The 26,955-nt window shown below is 47.2% G+C and overlaps 1 protein-coding gene across 1 annotated transcript in view; it reads left to right on the forward strand.

Moving 5' to 3' along the window:
* The window catches only part of HABP2 (hyaluronan binding protein 2), a 34,758-nt gene that overhangs the window by 2,641 nt on the left and 5,162 nt on the right, over nucleotides 1–26,955 (forward strand). Inside the window, exons 2-10 of the mRNA XM_043925893.1 lie at nucleotides 11,466–11,502; nucleotides 17,640–17,750; nucleotides 19,207–19,314; nucleotides 20,731–20,847; nucleotides 21,583–21,702; nucleotides 22,226–22,397; nucleotides 23,597–23,694; nucleotides 25,639–25,894; nucleotides 26,284–26,426. Of these exons, the coding sequence (XP_043781828.1) occupies nucleotides 11,466–11,502; nucleotides 17,640–17,750; nucleotides 19,207–19,314; nucleotides 20,731–20,847; nucleotides 21,583–21,702; nucleotides 22,226–22,397; nucleotides 23,597–23,694; nucleotides 25,639–25,894; nucleotides 26,284–26,426 (1,162 nt within the window). The remainder of the gene's footprint in view (nucleotides 1–11,465; nucleotides 11,503–17,639; nucleotides 17,751–19,206; nucleotides 19,315–20,730; nucleotides 20,848–21,582; nucleotides 21,703–22,225; nucleotides 22,398–23,596; nucleotides 23,695–25,638; nucleotides 25,895–26,283; nucleotides 26,427–26,955) is intronic.

Genomic DNA, 26,955 nt, shown 5'->3' on the forward strand with positions numbered 1-26,955 from the left:
ATTGCTCGCAGTTTGCAGATCAGGAAACTGAGGAATGTGTTCTCAAACTAGGAGGTGGGAGAGCGGAGTCTTAGACTATGGCTGGTTTCCATCTGTCTGGATAAGGTCTCTTGCCAGGGGCCCTGGCCGAGGATGAGATTTGTTTGGTCCAGACAGCCTCCAGTATTTTTGCCTGGAGAATTCCTTGGACAGAGGAGCCTCGTGGGCTCCATGAGGTCGCAAAGAGTCAGATACAACTGAGTAACTAATTTTAGGGGCGCTTCCCTGGTGACTCAGATGGTAAGGAATCTGCCTGCAATGCAGGAGACCCAGGTTCATTCCCTGGGTCAGGAAGATCCCCTGGAGAAGGGAATGGCAATCCACTCCGGTATTCTTGCCTGGAAACATGGTGAGGCTACAGTCCATGAGGTCACAAAAGTCAGACACGACTTAGCGACTAAACAACATGTAGCCTTAGGGGTATGATCCTTCCTATGGGGAAGGGGGGCTTTTAGACCAGGGGCCTGTTGCTGGGTAAAGTGTCAGACACAGATTCCATGCGCCTCTGAAACTTTAAACAAAAGCAGTCACAGGTCTCTCATTGCCCACTGGAGAGATGCCTGGAGACCCACCTATGCATTCAGATCATACCACAAACATTATGATGACTTCTCTGTGGGCTCATCTGTAACTTAGGTTTATATTCAGGTATCATGATCCAAAAAAAGTGTGGTCAAATATTATTGCCATAGATTCCAGGGGATCCTTCATAGTGCCTTCCTGGTCTGGTCTAGATTTGTTTTTCTTTACCCGTCAGTGTTGAACACTTGGCCCCAGCGCAGGGCCCTCCCTGGCGGCTCAGTGGTACAGAATGCCTGCCAATGCAAGAAAGTCAGGTTCAATCCCTGGGTTGGGAAGATTCCCTGGAGGAGGAAATGGCAACCCACTCCAGTATTCTTGCCTGGGAAATTCCATGGACAGAGGAGCCTGGAGGGCTACAGTCCACAGAGATGCAAAAGAGTCGGACACAAGTTAGCGACTAAACAACAATAACAAAATCCCCAGCACATCTTGTATTGTTATTCCCATTTTCTGAAGGAGAAACAAGCCCAAAGATGGTGACCTAACTCCCCAGTCAGAACTGAGACTCAGCTCTGTTCGACTCCTCACCCATCACAGGAGGTTTGCTCGACTATGTGTCCTGTCTCTGGGGCTTTGACTTCTTTTCCTGCTGCGGTTCTCAGGGTGACTTGGGGTGCCCCTGGGCTCAGTTGTAATGCAATTTGACTTCTTCCAGGATCAGAAGCTAGAGGACAAGGCTTGTCAGGTTTGCCCTGTTTATCTCAGCTCGTCCTCAACAGGGGGCCTTGCAATTAAAATGCATGTTTGCTCCCATTTCTTAGCTTTTTAAACCCTAGAATTGAAACTCAAGAACTCTAGGGCTCCAGAATCCTCCTAGGTAGAAAGTCACAAAAATATCTGCACAGACAAGAGGTTGCAAATTTGTGGCTTGGGATACATGCAGCTCACAGCCCATGTTTTATTTGGCAGGTAAAAGTTCAACCTGAAGAGTGTTTTCATTTCCTTTCGGTTGCTGGTGACATTTGAGAATACAGACCCCAGCTTTTCCTGAAAATCAGACATTCTAGTAACATGGGCTTCCATTCTTATATGCCACGGAGGGGACAAGGAACTACTGCTTCTGGTATTAGAAACTGAAGACCCCAGGTCCCCCAGGTCCCCCAGGTCCCAGCAAGCTCTACTTTGGACCCTGTCTCTGTTCGATGGGTTACCTGTCCAGTACCTGTCCAGTTCTACCTTGAAAAGAGAGAGACAAACAAGGAAAGAAACACAGAGAGCATGCTTGTCTGATTATTGTTCAGAAACACTGTGGATGCTGAAATATTACAGTCAGTTTTGGGTGGTCAAGTAACAGGGCTCCTTGTCTGATTAATTCAAGAATCCATAACCACATGGCCCCCAGGACCAAACAAGGGCTTTGACGAGGGATACAAACAGCCCTTTTCAAAGCCTCAGTGCTCCAGAATGTCAGAGTCTCTTTCAGACATAGGAGACATCCCTCCTTCATGCTGTAACCCATTCAGAATCTTATGGAAAAAATAAGAACTGATTTGCACTGCATGTACTTACAGATTAAAAAAAAAAAAACCTGATCCTAAGCACAAGTCCAACTCATTAGCTTTGGTGGTGTACGCTGGTATTTAGGGAAATCAGGTCGCAGGAAATCGTATGTGTATGTAGGCACAGATATATTTATATTTTCAATTCATTAGCGTTTCCTAAATGCAAAAGCAATTCTGCTGTCACAGAGAAACAGCATGGCAGAATATTCGGCAGCCGGGATTTTAAATAAAACATGCTTTTTCTTCATAATTAATATAACAAGGTTTCCTGGCTTAGGACTTGGCAAAGATCCCAGGAAAAATGGGGGGAGGGAGCCGGTGTGACGTGCCTGTGACCCAACGAACAAATTCCAGGAAGAGTTTGTGCTGAGCGAGCTCTCCTCAATCACTTCATAATTTGAAAAAAAAAAAATTTTTTTTAAACATATTGACAACAATGGCTAATAATCACTGTAGCAAGTATTTATTAAGCTTATTAAGTCTTTACTATATGTCAGACATTGTGTGCATTATATTTATTACCTCACGTATAGCTTCCCCACAGCCCCATGAGGTAAGGACTGCTGTCATCCTCATTTTGCAGATAACAAACTAAGCTTTAAAGAAATTAAATAATCTGCACAGATGGCTGCCCTGTGAGGTTACAGAGCTGGGATTCAAACCCAGAATGGCTTGATGCTGGTCCCAAATTCATAACCTCCGTGTTAGAGGTTGCTGTGACAGGCACTACCCTGAAACAACTGAGACTCAATGTGGGATGGAATGTGTCCAGAGGGACAGCGGCCTCAGATTCCAGGATCAGGCAGGAGAAAAGTCACTACCACCTGGAAGCTTCTCCAACAATCCCTGAAGCTTTCCTTGCCAACACGAGAAGGATCAAGTCTTGCTAGATGGCTAGCCTGTTAGCGCAGAGCTTTGAAAACTTTAGTCATGAATGAATCCATCTTTAGATATTTTGCCAAAGCCCAGACTAGTTTCTTAATACTTTCTGTCAACCTAAGTAGATTTATTTTTAAAGGAGATTGTCACTACTATCAGTTGGAAAATCAAAGAAAAGGAAACAATGATATTGAATTCCAACTGGCTGCAGTTGTCATTCTAAAACTCCGCGCGGAACTCTGCTTTCTCTTTGGTAGGAGGGACGATTAGGACGAGTGGCTCGGATGGTAAAGAATCTGCCCGCAGTGAGATCCCTGGGTTCGAACCCTGGGTCGGGAAGATCCCCTGGAGAAGGGACTGGCAACCCAGACCAGTATTCTTGCCTGGAGAATTCCATGGACAGAGGAACCTGGTGGGTTACAGTCCATGATCTCACAAAGAGTCAGACATGATTGAGCAACTAACACTTCACTTTAGAAGAGAAGGACTTAGCAGCACCACCCCAGTCTGTCTTTGTTATGGGATTGGGAGAGCTTATAGTAAAACTGAGAAGGAAATGGCTTTCTCACGCTGTGTTTTGATGTGATGTCTCTCCATAGCTAGGCATCACCTGAATCAACTTGGGTACCAACAGCAGTTTACATCCCATACCGGGGAAAACACAGACGTAAAGACAGCTTCGCGGATGGAGTTGGTTCCTAATTGTGGGAAGTTACTTTCCTGGGAAAGTGAAAAAAGTGAAAGAGATAGTTGCTCAGTTGCGACTGACTCTTTATGACCCCGTGGGCTATAGCCTGCTTGCCAGGTTCCTCTGTCCATGGAATTCTCCAGGCCAGATTACTGGAGTGGGTTGCCATTCCCTTCTCCAGGGGATCTTCCCGACCCAGGGATCAAACCCAGGTGTCCTTCATTGTAGGTGGATTCTTTCCCTGGTCTGAGTCACCAGGGAAGTCTGCTTCCCTGGGAAGCCCTGGGCTTTTCCTGAGAACTGACTGGCCGAGGAGGGGAATATCAGGGCTCGTGCCCATGTGGTGGTCCTCAGACACAAGGCCAACCCAGGCTTTTGTTTGTTCATTTGCCTTTTCAATGGGCTCCCAAGAGCATGATCACATCCAGAAATGAGTATTTTTTTCCAACCTCCTTCTCCTGGATGGTCTCATGCCCGATCCTTCGGCCCCCTCCCTGCAAGCTCCTGGGATAACCCATTTGCACCAGTGTCTCTCACCAAGTGCTTATGTGAAGAGCAACCGATTGCAAATGCTGTGCAGTCCAGTCCCAGCTACCTGAGCAGAGGTAGTGTAGGCAGCTCTGGGTCAGACATAGGTGACCGCCTCAGAGTGAAGGGATCCAGCCTTGACTTCCTCCCCGGCCCGATCCACTTGTGTCCTCACAGGAGTGCATCATCCCACTGGGCCTGAGCTTCTTCCTCTGCTTGTAAAGGATCTGGGCCAGCTCCTCTTCACCTCCGGGCTCATCACTGTGGTCCTGTAAACAGCTTCTCCCAGTCTCCCAAGGAGGAGACCACCCAGAGGGACCACTGGCTGCTGCTTCTCCTTTGGCCTCAAATTTTCCCATTAGAACCGTCCCTTCTTACCTCCAGCTCCAGACGAAAGCAAAGACACAGTGAAGCCACTGCTAGGATAGCATTGCGCATGTGCAATGGGTACATAGTTCATGTGCTAAAGCAACGATGAGATTTCTTGTGACCACAAAGGATGGAGCAGCACCACTTCACACCTATCAGGATGCCTAGACCTTTTAAAAATGAAAAATAGCAAGGATTGGTGAGGATGTGAAAAAATCAGAACCCTCATTTATTGCTGGTGGGGATGTTAAATGGTGCAGCCACTGTGGAAAAGTATGGTGGTTTCTTAAAAAGTTAAACAGAATTACAATGTGATCTAGAATTCCACTTCTAATATCAACCCCAAAGAATGGAAATTAGGGACTCAAACAGGTACGTGTACACCAATGTTCAGAGCAGCCTTATTCATATAGGCAAAGGATATCACAACCCAAGTGTCCATCAGCAGATGAATGGATAAGCAAACTGTGATACACCCTGGAATACTATTTAGCTATAAATTTTGATATATGCCACAACATGGATGAACCTTGAAAACATTATGAATAGTGGTGACATAAAGCCAGTTACAGAAGGACACATATTGTATGATTCTACTTACATGAGGTACCTAGAGTAGGTAAATTCATAGTGACGAAGTACAATAAAGGCTACTAAGGGCTTGGAGGACGAAGGAAGAGAGCTATTTAAAAAGTTTTATTTATTTATTTATTTTTGGCGGTGCTGGGTCTTCGTTGCAGCACACGGGGCTTCTCTAGTTGTGGTGCTTGGGCTTCTCATTGTGGTGGCTTCTCTTGTTGCAGAACACAGACTATAGCTGCAAAGGCTTCAATAGTTGTGGTTCCTGGGCTCATTTATGCCAAAGCATGTGGAATCTTTCCAGACCAGGGCTGGAACCAGTGTCCCATGTATTACAAGGTGGATTCTTAACCACTGGACCAGCAGGGAAGCCCAAGAGTTATCATTTAATGGGTACAGAGTTTATATGTTGGGGATGAAGACGAAGTTTTGACTATTGATTGTGGTGATGGTTACATAATACTGTGAATGTAATTAACGCCACTAAATGGTATACTTAAAAATGGTTAAAATGAAAAATAGTATGTGTATGTGTTTTACAGTTTTAAAAAATGACTGAGGCTTTGCATAATTGTTCATCTCATGACGTAGCTTGTTTGCAGCAGGGGCCAGAGCAGAAGGATGGTGTGAGGGAGGCAGCAGTTGGAATGGTGACTGGAATACCAGCAAGCCCTGTCCTCTGTCGCCTCTGCCTCTTACCCTGACCTTGAGCCCGTGGTCCAGCAGTGGGGGCAGACCCTGCTGAGCTGTGCACTCCTGCCCCTGGCTCAGTTTCCAGCCCTGCAGCCTCACGTAACCACAGTGCAATTCTCTCCTGCCCAGCTGCCTTTAGGAGCAATGCAAATCCTTCCCCGGTGTGGTGACATCTGATCTGCCACCAGGGCATGGTAGAACATCCAAGGAGAAAGAGATGGCTGGGATATGAGTTCCAATCTTACCTACCAGGTGAAAGGTTGTTCTGCTATAGGCTCATTCTGAGTCAAGGTTCTGGCCCCAAAGGTCAGATCTAGCCCCACCTCTTCGCTCTACTGCTTGCCATTCCTCTGAGAACATGTTGCTGTTGTTGCTCTTCAGCCTCCCAGTCATGTCCGACTCTTTGCAACACCATGGACTGCAGCACATGGACTCCCTATCCCTCACCATCTCCCAGAGTTTGCCCAAGTTCATGTTCACTGCATCAGTGATGCTGTCCAGCCGTCTCATCCTCTGACACCCTCTTCTCCTTCTGCCCTTGATCTTTCTCAGCATCAGGGTCTTTACCAGTGAGTCAGCCCTTCGCATCAGATGACCAAAATACTGGAGCTTCAGCTTCAGCATCAATCCTTCCAGAGAATATTCAGGGTTGATCTCCCTTAAGATTGACTAGTTTGATCTCCATGCTGTCTAAGGGACTCTCAGGAGTCTTCTCCAGCAGCAGTTCAAAAGCATCAATTCTTTGGCATTCTGCCTTCTGAGAAAATGTCCTAATAGTTAATTCCTGGAGACCATCAACACAGACTTTTAGTCTCCGCTCTTTTGTTTTGTTTTCTAGAAGGTTAAAATTGTAAAAGGTAGAGGAAGAACCTGAGTTGAAATAATCACTAGATTAAAGATAGGACAGAAGAAATTAGACCACAATGCCCTCCACCCCCAAGGAGATTATGCTGTAAGTCATAGGATCCCTCTCTCTGCCCCTCCCTGCCTTCCCCACCAACCATCCTTAGCCTAGAAGACACCATATTATGCTCACTGGTGACTGGGTTAGGCGGTGGGATGTTAACATTACTAGTAATTTGCTTCTAACTCAGTTCATTTCAGTCACTCAGTTGTGTCCGACTGTTTGCGACTCCATGGACTGCAGCATGCCAGGCTTCTCTGTCCATTACCAACTCCCGGAGCTTGCTCAAATTCATGTCCATCCAGTCAGTGATGCCATCCAACCATCTCATCCTCTGTCAAACCTTCTCCTCCTGCCTTCAATCTTTCCCAGCATCAGGGGCTTTTCCAATGACTCAGTTCTTCACATCAGGTGGCCAGAATATTGGAGTTTCAGCTTCAGCATCAGTACTTCCAACTGGGGAAGGCCAAAGTCCTGAGGCATGGATCCACTGTGAAAGCCTGATTAGAGATGGACCAGCAGTTGGATCTCAAGGGGTCTCACTGAATCTACTGGAAAACATCTACATTTCCATGTGCCAGAAGTAGCTATTCCTAGCCCTCTCAGAGGAGCTGGGGCAGCTGTGACCACTCAGCCCGGGTGAGACTGAGATACACATGATGGAAGAAGCAGGCAGTAGCTTGTGCGCTTTTCGATCTAGGTGGGGATGTTTGCTGAGACGTGTTTGTCACAGTGAACCGGCTGAGGTTCCAGCTGACTTTTGTGCCTACCTTGGATGTCCCTGGAGCCTAGCGGCCCTTTCTGTGTCTGCCGGGCCTGGGCTAGTCTGGGTAGGACCTGTAAAAACTTTCCAAAGACAGGGGCCCAATCTCATCACCAGACTGAGGGCCCTGCCTCTCTTAGGATTAGGTGGCTCTCCTACTTCCTTTTCCACCCCTTCATTATCATGTTTGCATGCAGTGGGTCCCTCATCCGTCACACAATGGCTCTGGCATAAGACTGGCTCCATTCTACTCTGGCTCCAGCATTTACTACCTGAGTTACTTTCGGTAACTTAACGTCTACAATGGACATAATTATAGTACTCCAGTTATCGAAGATTATGTACAATAAAAGAGACAAAATGCACATAAAACATTTAGCACAGCCCTTGGCAACTGTCAGGTCTTAATAAATGTGAACTGAGATCACAGTTGTCCCCTCCTTCTCCCCATTTTCCTTGTTTTGCACCAGTGATCTTCCTCTTTGGATTTACAAGTCCCAGGAATAAGAATTCTTATCCTTTCTCTGTCTCTCTGTAGAAAGAGAATGCATTATTGGGATGAAAGTAGGGAGATGCTGTCTATTCACAATCCCCATGCCCCGCCCTCACCCAGCTGAGTTACAGAATCCAGGTGTTCGGCACAAACAACTGACAATTCTTGTGGCCTTTCTGGTTTGGTCCAGCCTGGTGTTGCGACTGCCAGTATCCACATTTCCACCACAGCCTCTTTTCTGCTGTGGATCCAATGACTCACGAAATAAGTGGGCCTGCTTCGGACCCCTGCGACCCCTTGACATCAGCCCAGGGTGCACAGCGGGGAGGCAGCTGCTCCAGACTCCCAGAGCCCGCGGGACCTGAAGGGCCCCCAGCTCGCGAAGGTCCTGCTTTCTTTTTGTTTAGTTTCCATATGAGCTCCAGCTCCGGTTCCAACTCCTGGGAAGGGCACGTCTGCCACCTGCTGGCCATGGGCAGTGCAGCACCCAGCTGTCCCTCAGGCTCCAGTTTCCAGTTAAAATGTGGGGCTCTGGCCTGGCCTAAGTCCTGCAGGTTTCGAGGATAGGACTTGGCCTCCAGACCGCTTCAAGGAGAGATGGAGAGACAAAGGACTGGACCAAGCCTGAGCTGACTGGCTGTGAAGAGGATAAGATTGGAGGAGGGGGTAACATTTGTTCTCAGGGTCCCCTCATTCCTCTTCTCTGGCACCTACCTGGCACCCAAGCCCAGAGATATATCAACATCAGACACTCCCCAGGCACAGAAACACCCTGAGACCTGAACCTACCCTTCCTCTGCCAACTTGCCCTCCCCTCTCGAAACAGGCACACTCCAGGCAGCAAATGACCTCTCTCTTTCTCTGTATCCTTTCTCCTCCCCAACTTTTTATTTTATAATTCGTCAGACCTCTAGAAAAGTGGAAAGAATAATACAGTGAATACTGTTCACCCAGACAGATGCAACACCGATCATTTGCCATAGTTGCTTTCTGCCCTGATCTTATGTACATACATTTGATTTGGTTGGTTGGTTGGTGGTTGGTTGGTTGGTTGGTTTGCTGAATCTTTTGCAACTAAATTACAGCCATCCCACTCCCTGCTTCAGGACCTTCTTAGAACAAAGACATTTTCCTATAAAACCACACTTCTATTATCACACTCAAGAAATTCAACATTGACACAATAATACTGTCTAACCTAGGTCTATATTTAAATTTCCCGATAGTCCCAATGATATCCTTCAGGGCTTTTTTAAAAAAAAATCTAGGATCCAATCAAGGATCCTTCACTGCATTTAGTTGTCAGGTCTCTCTAGTCTCATTTAATAAGGAACAATCTTCCCAGCTGTTTCCTCTTTTATGACATTGGCAGACTTGCAGAGTTGAGGCTAGCTGTTTTGCAGAAAGCCCACGGTTTGTGTCTGTCGTGTTCTTCATGAGCAGATTCAGGATAAGCATTCTTGTCTAGACTGTTGTGCCCTTCGTACACCATGTCGGAATGCATTCTTTCTTCTTACCATTTTACCTAAAAATGACTGAAGGGGCTACAGTGAAACAGAAAACTAAAGCTTCTGCTGGGGGGTGGGGGAAGCAAATACACCAAACTGCCTAGACTGGGTACCAGGAAAATGCATCACGCTGACAGCAGCTTCCGGGCCACTGAGAACCAAAAGGAAGCCTGTCAGAAGATGGAACTTCTGTTTTCTAAGTCAGAGGTCAGCGAACCTTGCCTGCAAAGTTCCAGACAGGAAATATTTGGGACTATACTGTCTCTGTCACAACTGTCCTTATAACATCGAAGCAGAGTCAGTATATAAGCAGGTGGGCGTGGCCATGTTCCAATAAAACTTTATTGGCATAAACACAATCTGGCTTCAGCCTAAGGGCTTTTTTTTTTTTTTTTTGGCTGATCTCTGATTTAACTGGAAGAAAATAGTCCACCTATAAGATAAATAACACTTTCTCTTTTTTTCTGATGTACTGAATTTTAAAAACAAAGGGGACAACAGAGGATGAGATGGTTGGATGGCATCACAGATTCAACGGACATGAGTTTGAGCAAGCTTCAGGAGTTGGTGATGGACAGGGAAGCCTGGCACGTTGCAGTTCATGGGGTCACAAAGAGTCGGAAATCACTGAGCGACTGAACTGACTGACTGCATTTTAAAAACAAAGTAAACACTGTTCCTCCCATTATCTATTTTTTCAGCAAAACTATGTTGAGGCATGCCATATGCCAAACCATGTGCTGGATAATGGCTAAATACATCAGTGGTGAAACAGAAAGAGCCTTGATTGTTTAGAAGATCAGAGTTTGATGTGAGCAACAGATAACATGCAAATAAACACATACAAAATTATAAGCTGTAATGGGGACCGTGGAGGAAATGAATGGGTGCAGAGACAAAACTCTGGGGGTGTGTCATACTGATGGGGGAGGCGGGGAAGATGCAGAGAGGATGACATTAAAGCTGACATGGTGGCAAGGGAGGAATGGTGGGGCAAGCTATCTAGGCGGAAGGATCAACAAGTGCAAAAGCCCCAAGGAGGGAAGAGCTTGGCTGGTGCCATTTTGAACCCAGGTCTGGTTGGAGCATCAGGAGAGAAACAACATTTGGAGAAAGGGGTCTGGGATGAGGTTCATAGGTCATGGCAGATGTTTCTATCTTGTTCCAAGACCAATGAGGAGCAACTGGGGAGTTTAAGCATCTGTCCATCTCCAACCTTAAAGAGCTGTTGTGTGATAGTCGCTCAGTTGTGTCCAACTCTTTGCAACTCCATGGACTGTAGCCCACCAGGCTCCTCTGTCCTTGGGATTTCCCAGGCAGGAATACTGGAGTGGGTTGTCATCCCCTTCTCCAGGGGATCTTCCCAACCCAGGGATTGAATCTAGGTCTCCTGTATTGCAGGCAGATTCTTTACCCTCTGAGCCATCAAAGAAGTCTAAGGCAATCACCTAGACATGGGCCTGAATGTGAATCCTCTCACAGCTGTGTGACCTCTGAACCTCAATTTTCTCATCTGTGAACAGGCTAATAATAACCTCTTCATAGGGTTGTTGTAAGAGTTAAATGCAGCAATGGATAGTCAGGTAGAGGAGACACACAATCCATGGTGATCACGGTAACTGAGAAGATGGTCAGTACCTGGGCAGCCAGGTTCCAACATGGGAACAGGTAAGTGCAAGCACTCTGCATCCATACTGGGGAGAAAGAGTGATGTTTCGGATGCTCAACCAGCACAGGAAGAGTGGGGAACGTGGTCAAATAGGCCCTACCACTCTCTCCAATCCACAGCCCCACCCCCCAGCCATCAGAAAGTATCTAGTGCTGCTATGCCCTGGCTATGACCCCCAAACAGCCCTTGGGCTCACAGGAGCTCCAGAGAGAGCCCAGCCAGCTCGGAGAACTCACCCTTGCTCCCCTCTGTGTGATTTTCTTTTTCAGTTCTCCCTGCTGTCTTTTCTCACAGACCCGGACCCAGGTGAGTGTGCAGACTACCCTGGGGCTGCCTGCCCCACAGGCTGGTTCTGGGATGCAGAAAGGGGGCCCTTTGTGTGAGTGTGAGTGTGACCCCAGGGTTCCAATGTTTTGGAAGTGGCTTGGACCCCTTTGAGGATTTCCCCAAAGAAATATACTCCCGGGCGTTTATGCGTCCACAAACAGCATTTCACACAATTTTGAGTTGAGATGAAACACTTTGCCTTGGCAAAGGGAGGATGTCTTGAGCAAGGGCTCCAGGCAGGCCAGCCCTGTGCTGCCCTGCTGTCTCCACTCCTTCAGTGGGAGGCCAGCAACTCTCTGTGGAGAGGGTGGTGTCGTGCAGGCAGGCTCCAGGCTGGCCCATCCCTGCAGATGGCCTCCCACCAGCAGCCCCGCTGGGATGCTTCTCCTCCGAGTTTGTTTCCTCAATGTCCTTTCAGACAAGCTCTTCTCTCACAGACACACCTGCCACCTCTCACCTTCTCCCCATCCTGTCTCCCCTGCCTGGTACCCTTGGCTGAGCAAAGCGGCTCCTTCCTGCCATCTGGCCCCCCCTGGATCTCTGTCTCCAGGTCCGAGTCTCTTTTTGCTGCTCTGAGACCCAAGGGCGATAACTCCACTCACTACTTCACTGTGGGGGGAGAGAACGCATCCCCCACTGCTATTGCCCCCATGTTGGTCACCTACAGAGGACACGAGCCAGGCACAAGGAGACTACAGTCACGTCTCAGCTTTGGATCAAGGGTCTCTTTGGAGCAAAGATGGCGCTAACCGGGTCAAATTCAGCTTGACAGTCAATATTCTCTGGCAGCAAAGCCCTACATGGGCAGACAGACTTGTGCTGGCTCAAGGCAGGTGACCTTCTCCCACCCCATGTGCTTAGGGAATGTTTGTGAAATTGGTACGAAATACACATGAGTGTGGCATGCGGGTGTTTGAAAGGATTGTGGTCTTTCCTCAAAGCACAAGAGAGTGTTGAATTCGACAACATGTAATTCCTTGGAAGGATCATATTTCAGGGAGGGCTCCCTCAGATGGCCAGACCAGCAGTGTCCACACGTGGAATCCAGGGAAGATCCAAAGTCAAGAGATGGGATGAGCTGCCCCCACCCCAGCCTTCTGCACAAAACTGCTCAGGCACCACTGAATGGGCTGCTGTAGTCTGGGTGCCCAAGAAACGGAGCTGCAGAACTGTGGGGTCGCACAGAGGAAGAAAACAGGATGTTGAAGACTCAAGGGACCTCACTCTCTTCACGTATTTGAAAAGCTGCCCCACGCTTAGTCCATGAGGTAGGCTTTGTGGGAGTTAAGAGGGGTATTTACCTCAACGCACTTTACTGCCACCTGCCAGAAAGTTGCAAAAGACATCTACAATGACTCTAAGTTTATGACGCCCTGGATTGTGCCGTGAACAGTTGTAAAGAACATGGACTATATGCAGTGGTTTTGCTGAACAGACATCACAGAAAAGGGACTGGATACATTCTATGCATCCACAAAGCTCTCAGTTTTAATTAAACAGTTTGGAAACTATAGTGTCAGATTTGATCTGCGAATAGTAGATCATCAGAGTTCTCAAAAAAAATCTCAGTGGGCTTTGGGGCTCTTGGAAAATAGCGCGTTCTCCATCCCTGGTGGTATTCAAGCACAGGCTGAAAAACCACTTAATGGACATGAATTTGAGCAAACTCCAGGAGACAGGGAAGGACAGGGAAGCCTGGCGTGCTGCAGTCCACGGGGTCTCAAAGAGTCGGCCACGACTCAGCAACTGTACAACAACAAAAATAGGGAGTGGAAAGAGTGGGGTTTAACATGCTGAGTTTCTGGGCTTTATAAGAACTCTGCCAATGGCTTCTGAGAGTTCAGTGAGTGGAAGAAGGGACCTTGGAGCAGGCCACCCACAGGTTTCTGAGTCCCTCTCAAGGTGTTCGGTCAGCCTGTGGCTGTGGGATGGGGTGAGATGTCGTGACTGGGTCTGTCTGCAAAAAACAGGTTAGGTTCTAAAGACTCCTCTGTTTGTGCCTGATTTAATTTCATCTGAGGGTTGTCCTTTGATGGAATTTTGTCAGATTCCCCGCCGGCCTTAGACAATGGTGGGGCCAGAGATACACTGTGCTCGTGTCCACGGGCAAGCCGCTGCTGTGGTTGATCCTGCTGGACACAGTGCGTGGTGAGGGCCTGGCTGGCACAGAAGAGGCCAGGACACATTCCCCAACGGGTGGCAGAGGAGGTAGCCATCAAACCACACAGACTCTGCCCATCTCCCCAACGCAGGTGACGCGACAGCCCACAAGCCTATGGAAATGCCTCTTCAAAGCCGGCTAGACTGGGCCCAGCAACACAGGCTGAGCGCATCCATCAGCTGTCCTGCTGCCTGCCAGCAAGGGTCTCTGCTGGGCTTGCCCTGTCAGCCAGATTGGAAGCGTCAAGTGCAGGCCGACAGGGCTGGGGTTTGGGGGCGGCCCTCGGAGGAATGGTTTGTGCCACAGTGATGGATGGTGCCAACAGGGACGGCGTTCCAGGGATTTCTACTCCGTTCCACACATCTGGCGAGCTCTTTAACCCAAACAGCTGCAGAGCCCCATCCCAGGAACTCTGGAGTTTTTCTGTAGGGACCATGATAATCCCGGTCCAGGGACCTGGAGCACATGCCAAAGGAGATTTCCCAATGCGTGTTACTTCCTGGAAGCTAAAACCCATGGACTTTCAGGAAACACAAACCCACAAGAGGCTCCCGGGCTCATAAAAAGCAAACTAGACTTGGAGTCAGGTAGACCGGGGTTCTGACATCATCTCTGCCCTAACTTTTCCTTTCCTGTAAAATAGAAATAAGAAGACCTATGCCACAGGGTTTTGTTTTGTTTTTTTAAGGTTAAACAGATTGTGAGAAACCACATTTATTTAGTATAGTCAGCAATACACAGAAAATAGTGAGTGTATAATAACCTCTTATTTGGATTTTTGGAGTTAAGATACTCTTACCATTCTTCCTGATAAATTCTAAAAGCAGACTCTGATAATTAGACAAATCCACAAGGGGTTCTTTTTATACCTGATATGAAATGCTTCTGACAGCTGCCCCATTCTTCCCCCAAAGCTTTCTCCTTTTCTATAGACTAGAGAACGTTTCTGATAATCTGTATTTGAACCTGGAGTGATTTTTTTCAAAATCTACCAATGGAACCAAATTTCATGTCAGGCTGCATGCAATTCCTCTCTCCCCAGGAAAGCCCTTGGACACACTTCTATACTCCTGTCAAGCTCATCAGGCACTGTCTTCACCAAATATCGATGACCCAAATCTCACAGTTTCTCTCCTGAATTTTCTGTTTACTCTAAACCAGACAGACACCATCTTTGCTGGCAGAGCCGTGTGCCCACTGTGTGTTGGCTGATCAGAAGGAAGGGAGGCTTGGGCACCGAGGGAAAGCTTGATCTATCAAATACATATGTCAGGGGCTAATAGGGCTCTGTGTTGGGCACTGTGGAGTAAAAAAGAGGAATGGACATTGCTCTTATTCTTAAGAAGCCATCTATGTAGTTGGAGGTAACAAATCGGATAGACTATGTTAAATACGGAATGCAAGAGATATGCCCTCTGAGATTGAGCCATGCAACCTCTAAAGTCCTGCAACCAGCTGAGCCATTGAGGAGTTCTAGTGCCTAAAAGTTGTATCCCACCAGCAACTGAATATTAATCAAGCTATGTGGGTCTGTTTGTCATTACTGCATGATATAGTCGACCCTTGAACGATTTGAGGGTCAGGGATGCTGACCCCAATATAGTAAAAAATCTACTTTGAGTCCCCCTCACCCCCAGCTTAACTTCCCCAGTGGCTCAGCAGTAAAGAATCTGCCTGCAATACTGGAGACGTGGGTTTGATCCCTGGGTCATAAAGGCTCCCGGAGAAGGAAATGGCAACCCACTCCAATATTCTTGCTTGGGAAATCCCATGGACAGAGGAGCCTACAGTCCCTGGGGTTGCAAAGAGTTGGATATGAGTGAGCACACACACACACACTGCCTTGCTTAGCAGGACTATAATTCAACATCTATGTGTTTTATTCCCTCCTTAGCTTTACTGAGGGGTGAACAGGCCTTGTAAATAGAGCTGGATTCAAGTCAAAACCCTCCAACAGACATTTCATCCATCCCTCTGGAAAAATCATTCCATCCCATCTATCTATAAAAACCTCCCCTCATTTCCAAATATTTACAATGGTCTAACCAAGATCAGCCAGTCTGACCCTCAACTGCGGGAGTGATGGGAGAAATTACAGGAGCAATTCAACGGCACTTATCTGTAAACACCTGTTGGAAAAACAAAAATCAATTCTCCAAAGAAAAAAGGAAGAAAGAAATGGGGCCATCAACTCATTACCAAACCCATTGTCTCTGCAAAATGTCAGTTTGAAATCTTTCATGTCAAATTCAGAAAAACATTTTTTTCCCCCTCACTCTCTCCCTCTCTTTCTCTACTTTATCAAGCTAGCTGGAAAGAAACTTGATTTGCTCCAGGAAGACAATGGCCTTATCTTCAACCTAGATCCTCATGCCTGGGAAGGTGGCCTCCTCTGGGAGCATTTTCATAGTGGGGGAAAGCGGCTCGAGCGAAATAATGAGGAAGCAAAGGGAGTCTTGACTTGACACTGTGATAAATGAGGTGAAACTTTGGCAAGGAACCAGAGTTGGCGTATTCAAAAAGGAAATAAAAAGATAGTTCCATTTTAATGGGAAATATAAAACAGCCATTGTGCAAAAGTCGATTTTTCAAAGGCCAGAGAGATAAAGACTATCAGGGAATGACTGAGAGACCAGTAAGATAATGTGGTTGATAATCAGGCTTAGGTAAAGTGGCATCCTCCGAGCCATCAGCTGGCTCTGTGGGAGTGCCTTTTCAAGTCGGCTATCTGCCTTTGCCCCTACGTCATTATCATATGAATCTCCGGAGGGCTTTCTTGCAGCTTCAGCTTGCCAACTTGCCATACTCCTGCCAGCTGGAGACAGCAAAGTCAACCCTACTTCTCTTAAATCCCAAACTTCTCTCTGTCAGCCACAGAGCTACCAACATCTTCCAAAGCCCCAAACAACAAACAGCTTGGGTCCAGCCTTACACACACCTGCTTTTCCCAATGGCCTGGTCTAGTGTGAGGTTTACTGCCATGGCCAAGGCTGTACACTGCCCTTTCTCTCAGTGGGCAAGATCTGTGGACCTTCCCAAGGTTGTTCTTGGGTGATTCCTAATTAACAGGCTGGATATGCAGTGGGATGACTGGACCCCTTTGTCAAGGGCAAGTGTGAATTCTCTGAGGCATTGTGAGAGGCCCGCTGAAGAAGTTGAGAGTGTGCAATTTAGGGGTTATGCGGAGGTAAGCTGCCTTAGTTCATAAGCCACCATCTGTGCGTGACCTTGGACAAGTTACTGAACCTCTTTTAGACTCGGGTTTCGAAGTTTCAAGTAGAGATAATAATACACTTCCTAGATTTTCAGGAGAATGAAATGGGATGGTTCATGTAAAATGCTTAGTACAGAGCCTGGTACATAGTAAAGACTCAGTAAATATTAACAGTTATGATGACTCTATAGAAATAACTTGGGAGCAGTTTGATGCTGTGACCGAAAGGGAGGTGACAAATTTCTTTGACTTGATTGAGCTGAAGTGACCGGTAAAGTCCCACTGAGAAATTTCATTCACAGAACCACCCAACAAGGCACCCAAGTGCCCCTGGATCTGACCCTGGGCAGATCTCGTGTAGCAACTTGGAGGATTCCTAGACCCCAGTCATCTTCCTGTTGTTACAAGTGAGGAAACTGAGGCACCGAGAACACAGTTGGCTTGTGTCCCAGGTCATGGTTAGCGAAAAGCCAGAACTTGACATCTTCTGCCCATTTCCAGTCACGTGCTCTTGACCTTGCCAAATGCCAGTACTGTCTCACTGGGTCATAACAACCCCCTCAAATGAAAATTCACAATGCCTGACCCCTTCTATACCCCCTATCAGTGTCAGGAGCTGAAAAGACAGAGGAAGCCTCTTTTAGGACCTAGAAATCTTTGGAAAACGGGGTTGTCAGTGAAATAAAATGGTGGCTTCTTTAACGATTAGGGTTTTTTTCTGTCCTGTTCCCACATCTGTAGATTGGACTCCTGACCAGTATGAGTACAGTCAAGAGGATTATAACCAGCAAGAGAATGCCAGCTCTACCCCTGCCTATTCTGATAACCCTGACTGGTACTACGAAGAGGATGGTGGGTACCAAAGCTGTTTGGGGGCCCTCCCGAAAGGAGAGCAGCGTACCTAGCGGGGAGTTTACCTATGACCACATGCAATGGCTTTCCCCCTCCTCTCTGAATGGCATCATAAAACAGGTTTTGAAAAAGTTATTTAGAGTGGCTTTTTTTTTTCCGGTTAGAATCATATACTGTGAAAACTGGGGAGGTTGTTGGAGACCATCTCTTCCACCCTCAAATGACAGGGGAAGCAAATGAGGCCAAGAGAGGAGCTGACTTAGCCAAGATCACACGGCAAGTTAGTGCATCATCATCCAGGTCTCCCCACCCTGCGGGTTAGAGTCATGTTCAAAGTCATTCCCAGAGCTTTCATGACATGCGGGTCCTAATTATGCAAAAGAATTTCAGTTAGCATCAGGCATCAGACTGTGGCTAACACACAGCTGGCATCGGGACTTCCCTTTCACCTGCGCCGGGGTTTCCTTTCTCTTTTCACTCTTTGGAAGCTTTGCATGGTTGTTAGGTTGTGTGTGTGTGCATGTGTGTATTCACACGTGTGCTTCGGCCACATTTGTTTTTGTTCCTGTGGCTTCTTACCCCACGCAAAGGGACAGAAAGGAAAATGAGAACCTGGGCCTAAGCACAGGCACGTGACTAAACCAGGAGAAGGAATGGGAAGCACTTAGCAGCTGGAATAAAAGCTGTGTAACTGCGAAGTGGCCTGGAAGGCAGGGCCAAGATCCGGGGCATCAGGGGAACATCAGAAGGGACCATCAAAACAAGAGCCAGGCCCAGGGATCCTAGTTCCTGAACCAAAGAACAATGTGTGTGAACAGAAGGATAAAGAATTCCCCAAGGGAAGATCCATTCAGACAACCATGAAAAGCCAAAGGCACAGATGAAATATGACAAAATCTAACTGAACAAGTAGTTGAAGAAAGATGAAGGCCACTGGGTCATTTCCTCCTCACCGTCAATTCTTCTGTCCCCCTCTTGCCTTTGGTCTTCTTTCCTGATGTTCAGAAGGCTGGTGTTTCATTAGGGGTGGGTTTTCGTTCCCCACTCCTGACCTCCACCCCTGGGCACTGGGAGTAGGGGAGGTCTTCAGGCTTGTGAAATGCCTTCAGCATCAGAGACAGACCCCGTGGCACTCCCAGCGAGACTGGGAGGAGAGAGACAGTGATGACGGGAAAGGGGAGTTACTCCAGGAGAAAGGCCCCATCCAAAGCCAGGCCGAGGGAGACAGGCACGATTCCTTCTCGCCTCTCCTCTCACTAACCCGAATCCCTCCCTCTGCCCTTGTGATGGCAGTGTTCCTGGCTCTTTAAGGGCAAAGTGTGTTTCCCCCTTTCCCTGATCACTGGCTCTGTAGTTCCTCTCTTATTTGGGGGCAGGAGGCAGAAATCCAATGAGAGAAGGAGGGTGTCTCACCTGCTTTTCATTGCAAACCTTGACTTCTGCCCATGTGCTTTAGACCCATGCCTGTCCAACCCTTGTACGCGCGGTGGGGACTGCCTCATCAGTGGGACCACCTTCACGTGCCGCTGTCGGGACCCTTTCTCTGGAAACAGGTGTCAGAATGGTGAGTGTACCTTCACCAGATCCACTCTTTCCTCCAAGTTGAATAACAGGCATTTGTTCCTGCAATTCTAGGGGGATCATGAAGGCTCTCAGAAATCCTATGGAAAGGCTGAAAACCACACATATTATATTATGCATAAAGGATTCCTCAGCCTGGTCAAGGCAACATCTCCCTGAGTCCTCTTCCCCACGTGTTAGATTGGACTATTATGTCCATTCCACAGATGAGAACACTGACGAGATAAGAACTGGATCCTGACCAGGGCTCGTTATTATTGTTGTTTGAAGCGTTTAGACCAACTTCAACAGAAAAGTGTTCTCAAATAGGGGAGCAGGAAGGTGCTCAGGGCACATAAGCCCCAATCCTGTTAGAGAAGGGAGACCAGAGTATACAGGGGGCTTGTGCGTGGTCACACATCTAGTTAGGAGAAGAGCAGGAATTAGAGATCTGGAGCCTGATTCCAGCTGGAAGCTCTCTTTCTGCCATCCCTCACTCATGGAGACTCTGACAAAAGCTGTGTCTGCCTTTAGTGACCTCTTGTGGACATAGCCTGAGGTGATGAGATACTGGGAATATAATTCTTATGGGCCATTTATACCCTTAGAGAGAACCTGGATTCTGTCCTATCTAGTGACCATATAGCTGGGGTGGGGGAGGCAGTGAGGGTTTTAAGGTTGACTTCTTTTCTCTGTGCCCTTTTCAATTATTCTTACCATTTTCTTAAAAAAGAAAATTCATGTATTTATTTGGTTGTGCTGGGTCTTAGTTTGGGCATGTGAGATCTTTAGTTGTGGCATTCGAACTCTTAGTTGTAGCATATGGGATCTAGTTCCCCACCCAGGAATTGAACCCAGGCCCTCTGCACTGGAAGCATGGAGTCTTAGCCCTTAGGCCACCAGTGAAGTCCCTCCTATCGTTTTCAACCCTACAAAGTCTAAATAAATGCTTCAGGATGGTTTGGGACATCAAGCACAAACACAGCATCTGAGTTTATCCCTCCACTTCTTGGAAGAGTGACAAAATTGTAAATGGAACATAAAATCAGCTATAAAGTGAAGAAACTCAAATTGCAGATCCATTTGGATTTTTTGAAGGTTTAAAATTATCAAAGTGCTTATAAAGATAGAATAATAAAGGCTATGAGCACTAGGAACTCATAAGGAACTGGGAAGTAATCATCCATGACCCAAGGATAAGGGAAGTTTTCTGGGGGGGTGGGGGGTGGGGTGAGGGATGAGGGATGGGTAGCATGGTGTTTCAGAACCACGGACAAGGGCACATGCTCTACCAGTTACCATCACTACCTTCCCCAGGACCACCTCCTAAATATTGTACTGTGCAGGTACCTCTCAATGTAAAATGTGCCCCAAATAACATCCTGTACTTTGACAAAACTTCTCTATTGATTTCCCACAGTGCAAAACAAGTGCAAAAACAACCCATGTGGCCGGGGAGACTGTCTCATTACTCAGAGTCCTCCTTACCACCGCTGTGCCTGCAAACATCCTTACAGGGGTTCAGACTGCTCCAGAGGTAAGTACTGGAAGCCTCTTCTACGCTAAGCTCTCTCTACCCAGACTTATGCCTGGGATGTCAGTATCCTACTGTGTGAAGTCCAGATACCAATCCAAAGTTTTGGTGGCATTCAAGATGGCCCTTTTAACTAAGACTTTTTACTATTCATTATCCCTGGAGAGTTCAGGGGGAATTGACTGGTCTGTGTGCCTTCCCGGAAAAAATCATCTTGAAACGCACTTCTAGGAAGTAAGCCCTGGCCCATTCCTAGAATGAGTCATGTATATTTATTCACTGCTGTGAGTCAGGCATTGTCCCAGGAGATTTACATTCTCCCAAAAACACTACAAGAAAGAGTTTTACAGATGAAGAAATTGAAGTTCAGAGAGGTTAGCTAACTTGCTCATGGTTACACAGCTATCAAGGGGCAGAGCTAAGTTTCAGCCTCGCTCAGACTGACCCCAAATTCCTGTTCGGTCCATGCATCTTGTTATTCCTTACTGAATGACCCATCTACTTATATACTCATTTTTGCTGGCCTCCATCATATTGCTTCACCCATGTTTGTTTATGTTCAGAAGGTGTGTGTGTGTGTTTACTAGCATGTCAGTGGGTCTCTCTTTCCCCTTTGGTGACCCATCTTCTGTGAAAGGATGGACACCAGAAAAGTGCCACCAGCATCTCCTCATCGGCTCAGATGTAGCTGCAACTCCTCCTAAAGAGTCTTCTCGGACCCACTCCCTGTGTTCACAGTGGTTCCCGTGTGCAGGCCAAATCCCTGCCAGAACGGTGGCACCTGCTCCCGGCAGAGGCGGAGGTCCAAGTTCACCTGTGCCTGTCCTGACCAGTTCAAGGGGAAACTCTGTGAAATAGGTATGGGTCTCTACCACCACTTCTCCAGAATCTCAGAGCCACACAGGAGGCCTCTGGAATCCTTTATCTGTTGGGGACTTGGCAGAACAGGATTCAAGTCAAGATTCCCAAGCACTGCTATTGCTTCAGCCTTCCAACCAAAGGGCATAGGGTGTATCCTGCTCCATGTAAAGGATGTAATAAATGGGGATATATATAGGCAAGTCAAATACACCTGGGCATCCTTGGTCCTCAATGCACCTACCTCAATGCACCTCAGTGCACCAGTTCTTATTTGAGCCAAAATTAAAGAATTCAGTCCCCACCACCCCCTACCCCCCATCCCCATGATATTCTGTGTTTTTAAGCTGGGTTGAAGGTGGAACATTCTCAAACCACCTTCTTTCTGGGACCTGTGGTGAAATCTCTGGGTGATCAAGATTTAGGCCCAGTCCTCTCACCACCTGGTACACCTGGCAAGTCCTTTCCGGGCGTGGCACGCCAGTTGGCCTCAGCCCTCACAGTCCTGCCTGCTCTCTCCGAGGTCCTGATGACTGCTATGTCGGCGACGGCTACTCTTACCGAGGGAAAGCGAGTAAGACAGTCAACCAGCATTCATGCCTTTACTGGAACTCCCACCTCCTCCTGCAGGAGAATTACAACATGTTTATGGAGGATGCTGAGGCCCATGGGCTTGGGGAACACAACTTCTGCAGGTAAAACTTACTTTCCTCTCTCTGCTCAGTCTTGGCTACTTGTCAGGGTGAGGATTTGTTTGACCTTTCCCCTTGCTCCTAGTTTTCCTGAACCAGCTTAGAGATTTTGGGATGGAACACTGAAACTCATCAGCTTACTATCAATAGAAAGATTTTCCAACTCAGTATAGGTTATGTTATGCTGCTATAACAAACAACCCCAAACCCCAGATGCTTGAAAACATCAGTGTTTATTTCTCACACTGCGTGTTTCATGTAGGTTGGGGTGGGGGGATTCTTAATCCAACAAAGTTACTCAAATATCCAGGGAGGGCAAGGAGAGGCTGGAACATGGAGCATGAGATTTTTACTACCTTGAGCTGGAAGTGACACATCATTTTGGCACACCTATATCATTGGCCAGAAATAGTCACATGGTCCCACATAAACTTCAAGGGAGAAATGGAACATCAAAGGAGAAAATGAAAGGTTTGGTGAGCCTTACAGTCTCTGCCACAAGGATGTGCAGGTTTTCCCAGATAAGAATAATGCTATTTTCATCCCTGGTGATGACCAGTTACCTTCGTCCCCATCTGCTGCCTCCAGACCATTCTGTTGCCTTCCTCCCTCTGCTCATTGTATAACCAAGGCCAAGGACATTCTATACGGTCTCCATATAGAAACAGGGATTTTGTGTATGGCTTTCAACTGGTTCCATTAAGCAGAAGGATTTCCCTTGCACAACACACAAGTGCCCTTCCACTTTCGTTGACCTTGAGCTGTTCCTTCCATGGGACTGTCTTCAGGGTAGCCTCTCTCAGAGAATTCTCAAGCTCCAAATTTGAAACTTTGGGCAAAGGAGCCCTTCTCTCACCCTGTTTCCATGGTTATTTCATGTTCCTAACAAAGAAGGATCTTCAATAGGGATCTCATTTACTTTCCTGCAAAAAAATTTGTGTCTTGTGGATCTGGCATAAAGCTTGTGAACTACTTCCTGGTTATTGAGATTCCTCTCCAGAAGTTAAGACTTGGTCCCAGAGCTATAACCACCCTTATATGCCAAGCTTTGCTAACCTGTTGGAGGAATGGAACGGAAGGTGGCCCTGGGTGTGGGGGGCAGAGGGTGCAAGAACTTGATATTCTTTTACCCAAAGGTCCTTTAATGAAGTCCAGTGGGTTCACCAAGCCCTGACTCCGGCTTACTTTGTTTGTTTTTTTAGAAACCCAGATGGAGACAAAAAGCCCTGGTGTTTCTTTAAAGTAGACAATGCAAAGGTGAAATGGGAGTACTGTGATGTCTCCGCCTGCTCTGCCCTAGGTAAGACCATGGCTGTCTGGAGGTCCGGTAGTGGGGAGGTTGTAGATCTACAGACAGATTTTCCTGAAACTCTCTCTCTCTCTCTCTCATACCCCTACCCTCCCTCCACACCTGCTTCACCATTTGCCATCCTAGTGGCAATGCAGCTCCCCGATGCTCTGCTTGCAGGTCGAGCAGACTTGGGCAGCTTTGTAAACTCAGGCCTCCTGGCTCCCAGTTAGTGCATTCAGCAAACACTGATCGCATGCTTGCCACATGCCAGGCGCTGTGCCAGGCCTTCAGTTTTCAGTGGTGATCAAACATTGGCTGGGCCTTTACAGCCTCTCAGGATGCAACATGGACTGAGTTCCAGCTTCACAGTCTTTCTGAAGGGCTGCCTTGGTCCACTTCTCTACCTACATCTGAAGCTATGCACCCTTCTGCCCTGATCAGTGGAATTACTTCCATGAACAGTTTCATTTTGGGGCCTTTGCTCTGTCCCATATATGCTCTTGTCCATCTCTAACCATTCTTTGAGAATCACCCCAAGTAATCACTCCTCCTGACTCAAATGGTAAAGAATCCACCTGCAATGCAGGAGATCTGGGTTCAATCCCTGGGTCAGGAAGAGCCCCTGGAGAAGGGAATGGCTACCCACTCTAGAATTGTTGCCTGGAGAATTCCATGGACAGAGGATCTAGGTTGGCTATAGTCTGTGGGTCACAAAGAGTCTGACACAAGGGGCAACTATCACTTTCAATCACTCCTCCAGAAAGCCCTCCATGATCTACCAAGTGAAGTGTTACCTCTCACTTCTTTCAAACCTCATGAAATAGATTGGGCACCACCCATACAACTCTTATTGCTCTTTCCTTTGGTTGACAACTATCTGTACAAATGTCTCATCTACCCAACTCTATCATCCTGGTATCTTCCCCTAGACACCAAAAAATCCTAGAAAAATCTATGTGTGCGTTAACATAGTTAAATACATACCCAAAGGTCAGTGAAGAATCTGCCCGCAATGCAGGAGACCTGGGTTTGATTCCCGGGTCTGGAAGATTCCCTGGAGAAGGAAATGGCAACCCACTCCAGTATACTTGCCTGGAAAATCCCATGGACAGAGGAACTTGGTGGGCTACGGTCCATGGAGTTGGACACAACTTAGCAACTAAACCACCAGAGATGGATTTCTATAATGATACTTATTTGCACAAGTTTTATTGAAATACTGTTGCTATATAGTGTTATGTAAGTTACAGGTGTATACTAGAAGGATTCACAATTTTTAAATGTTGTACTATATTTATAGTTATTATAAAATATGGACTATATTCCCCCTGTTGTACAACAAAATAAATGCCCTGTAGTTTATTTTATACCTAGTAGTTTGTACCTTTTAATCCCTTACCTCTGTCTTGCCTCTCCTCCCTCTGTCTCCCCACTGCTAAGCACTAGTTCATACTCTATATAGAGTCTGCTTCTTTTTTGTTACAGTCTCTATTTCTTGTATTTTTTAGATTCCATATATAAATCATATACATTTTTATGTGTTTGTATACACATCAAAATAAGAAGGAAAAAGCAATGTCTTCATCATTAATTCTATAGACTTGCTTTGTGTTAATCAATGTGCTCAACAATTTTTTAAGGGTATGTATAAGCATGCAGACTTTTTTTTTGTTTGTTTTCACTATACCGAGTGGACTTGTAGGATCTTTCGTCCTCCACCAGGGATTGAATCTGGGCCTTTAGCAGTGAGAGCTCGGAGTCTTAACCACTGGACCATCAGGGAATTCTGCCAACAAATGTTAATGCACATGCGCCCATCCTGTATGCACCAGTACAGTCTCTTAGCTCTGGACACTAGCTCAGCTTCTAAGGCAGAGCCATACCTCTGATAAGGTCCTCCTGAGAACCAAGAGGGAGGGTGGAAGTGTGGTTTATTTCTCTTGTGTTTCACAGACGTTGCCAACCCAGAGGGAAGACCCGCGGAGCCCTTGACCAAGTTTCCTGAGTTTGGGTCCTGTGGGAGGACTGAGATAGCAGAGAGGAAGGTCAAGAGGATCTTTGGAGGCTTTAAGAGCACGGCGGGCAAGCACCCGTGGCAGGCGTCCCTGCAGACCTCGCTACGACTGACCGTCTCCATGCCCCAGGGCCACTACTGTGGGGGGGCGCTGATCCACCCGTGCTGGGTGCTGACTGCCGCCCACTGCACTGAGTAAGCACCTGCTGGGAGCAGAGGCCGGGGTGGCCAGAACCGGCAGGGGGTGCTGTCCCCTTCCCATCTGATCAGCATCTTGACAACTCTGGCAGGACTAGATCTAGCTCCAAGGGCAAAAGCGTGTCTCCTTAAAACCAGACAACAGAAGAAAGCTCCTGTGTGTAGAATGCTTACCACATGCATTACATGTGTTATAACAGTCAAGCCTCAAAACTGACGGCTGAATGACCAGCAGGAGAGCCCTGTGAGCCAGACCATGATTACAGATGAAGATGCCACGGGGCGAGAAGTCAGGTCATCTGTCAAAGGTCACACAGCTCACGGGTGTGGCTCCAGCCTCTCAAATTGCAAGACTAGTTCCTGATCATCATACTTTCCCCTTACAGGATAAAAACCAAATATCTAAGAGTGGTGCTTGGAGACCAGGACCTGAAGAAGACGGAATTCCATGAGCAGAGTTTTGGGGTGCAGAAGATATTCAAGTACAGTCACTATATTGAAATAGATGACATTCCCTACAATGATATTGGCAAGTCTCTTCTATCGTGGCTTTCCTGTTTCTCTTGTCCTGGGATGGATTTCTCTACTGACAGAAAGTTGAGGCTTGGCTCTGGAAGGTACTCTAAGCAGGTCTTTCATAGACCCTGCAAGGTGAAGCCTTTCTTCCAGGGCGTTTTAGTTCTGAAAGGTCTGTGTTACTGTTGCAGATAAATGTGCACAAACTTTTAAACTGAGGGGATGGAACATCCGATGCCAAGAACGGTGTGCTGCGCAGAGCTCAGTCTTGAATCCCTACTCCCCCACTTACTCACCGGTTTCACCCTTCTAAGTCTCAATTCCCTCTTCTGTGAAACGGGACACTGATGTCCAACTGTTCACTTCCTGTGTGCTAAGTGACATGATGTACATGTGTCCCAGGTACCTCTGGCACCTGGTAGGCAATGATGTACTTAAGCTTCTTGCTCCTTAGTTCTGTATCTTATTTCTTCTTCACACACTTCTCACTCTCCCTCTTCAACACTGTGTACACGTGCTAAGTCGCTTCAGTCGCGTCCGAC

Source organism: Cervus elaphus, chromosome 15 (assembly GCF_910594005.1).
Source record: "Cervus elaphus chromosome 15, mCerEla1.1, whole genome shotgun sequence".
NCBI classification, from domain to species: domain Eukaryota; kingdom Metazoa; phylum Chordata; class Mammalia; order Artiodactyla; family Cervidae; genus Cervus; species Cervus elaphus.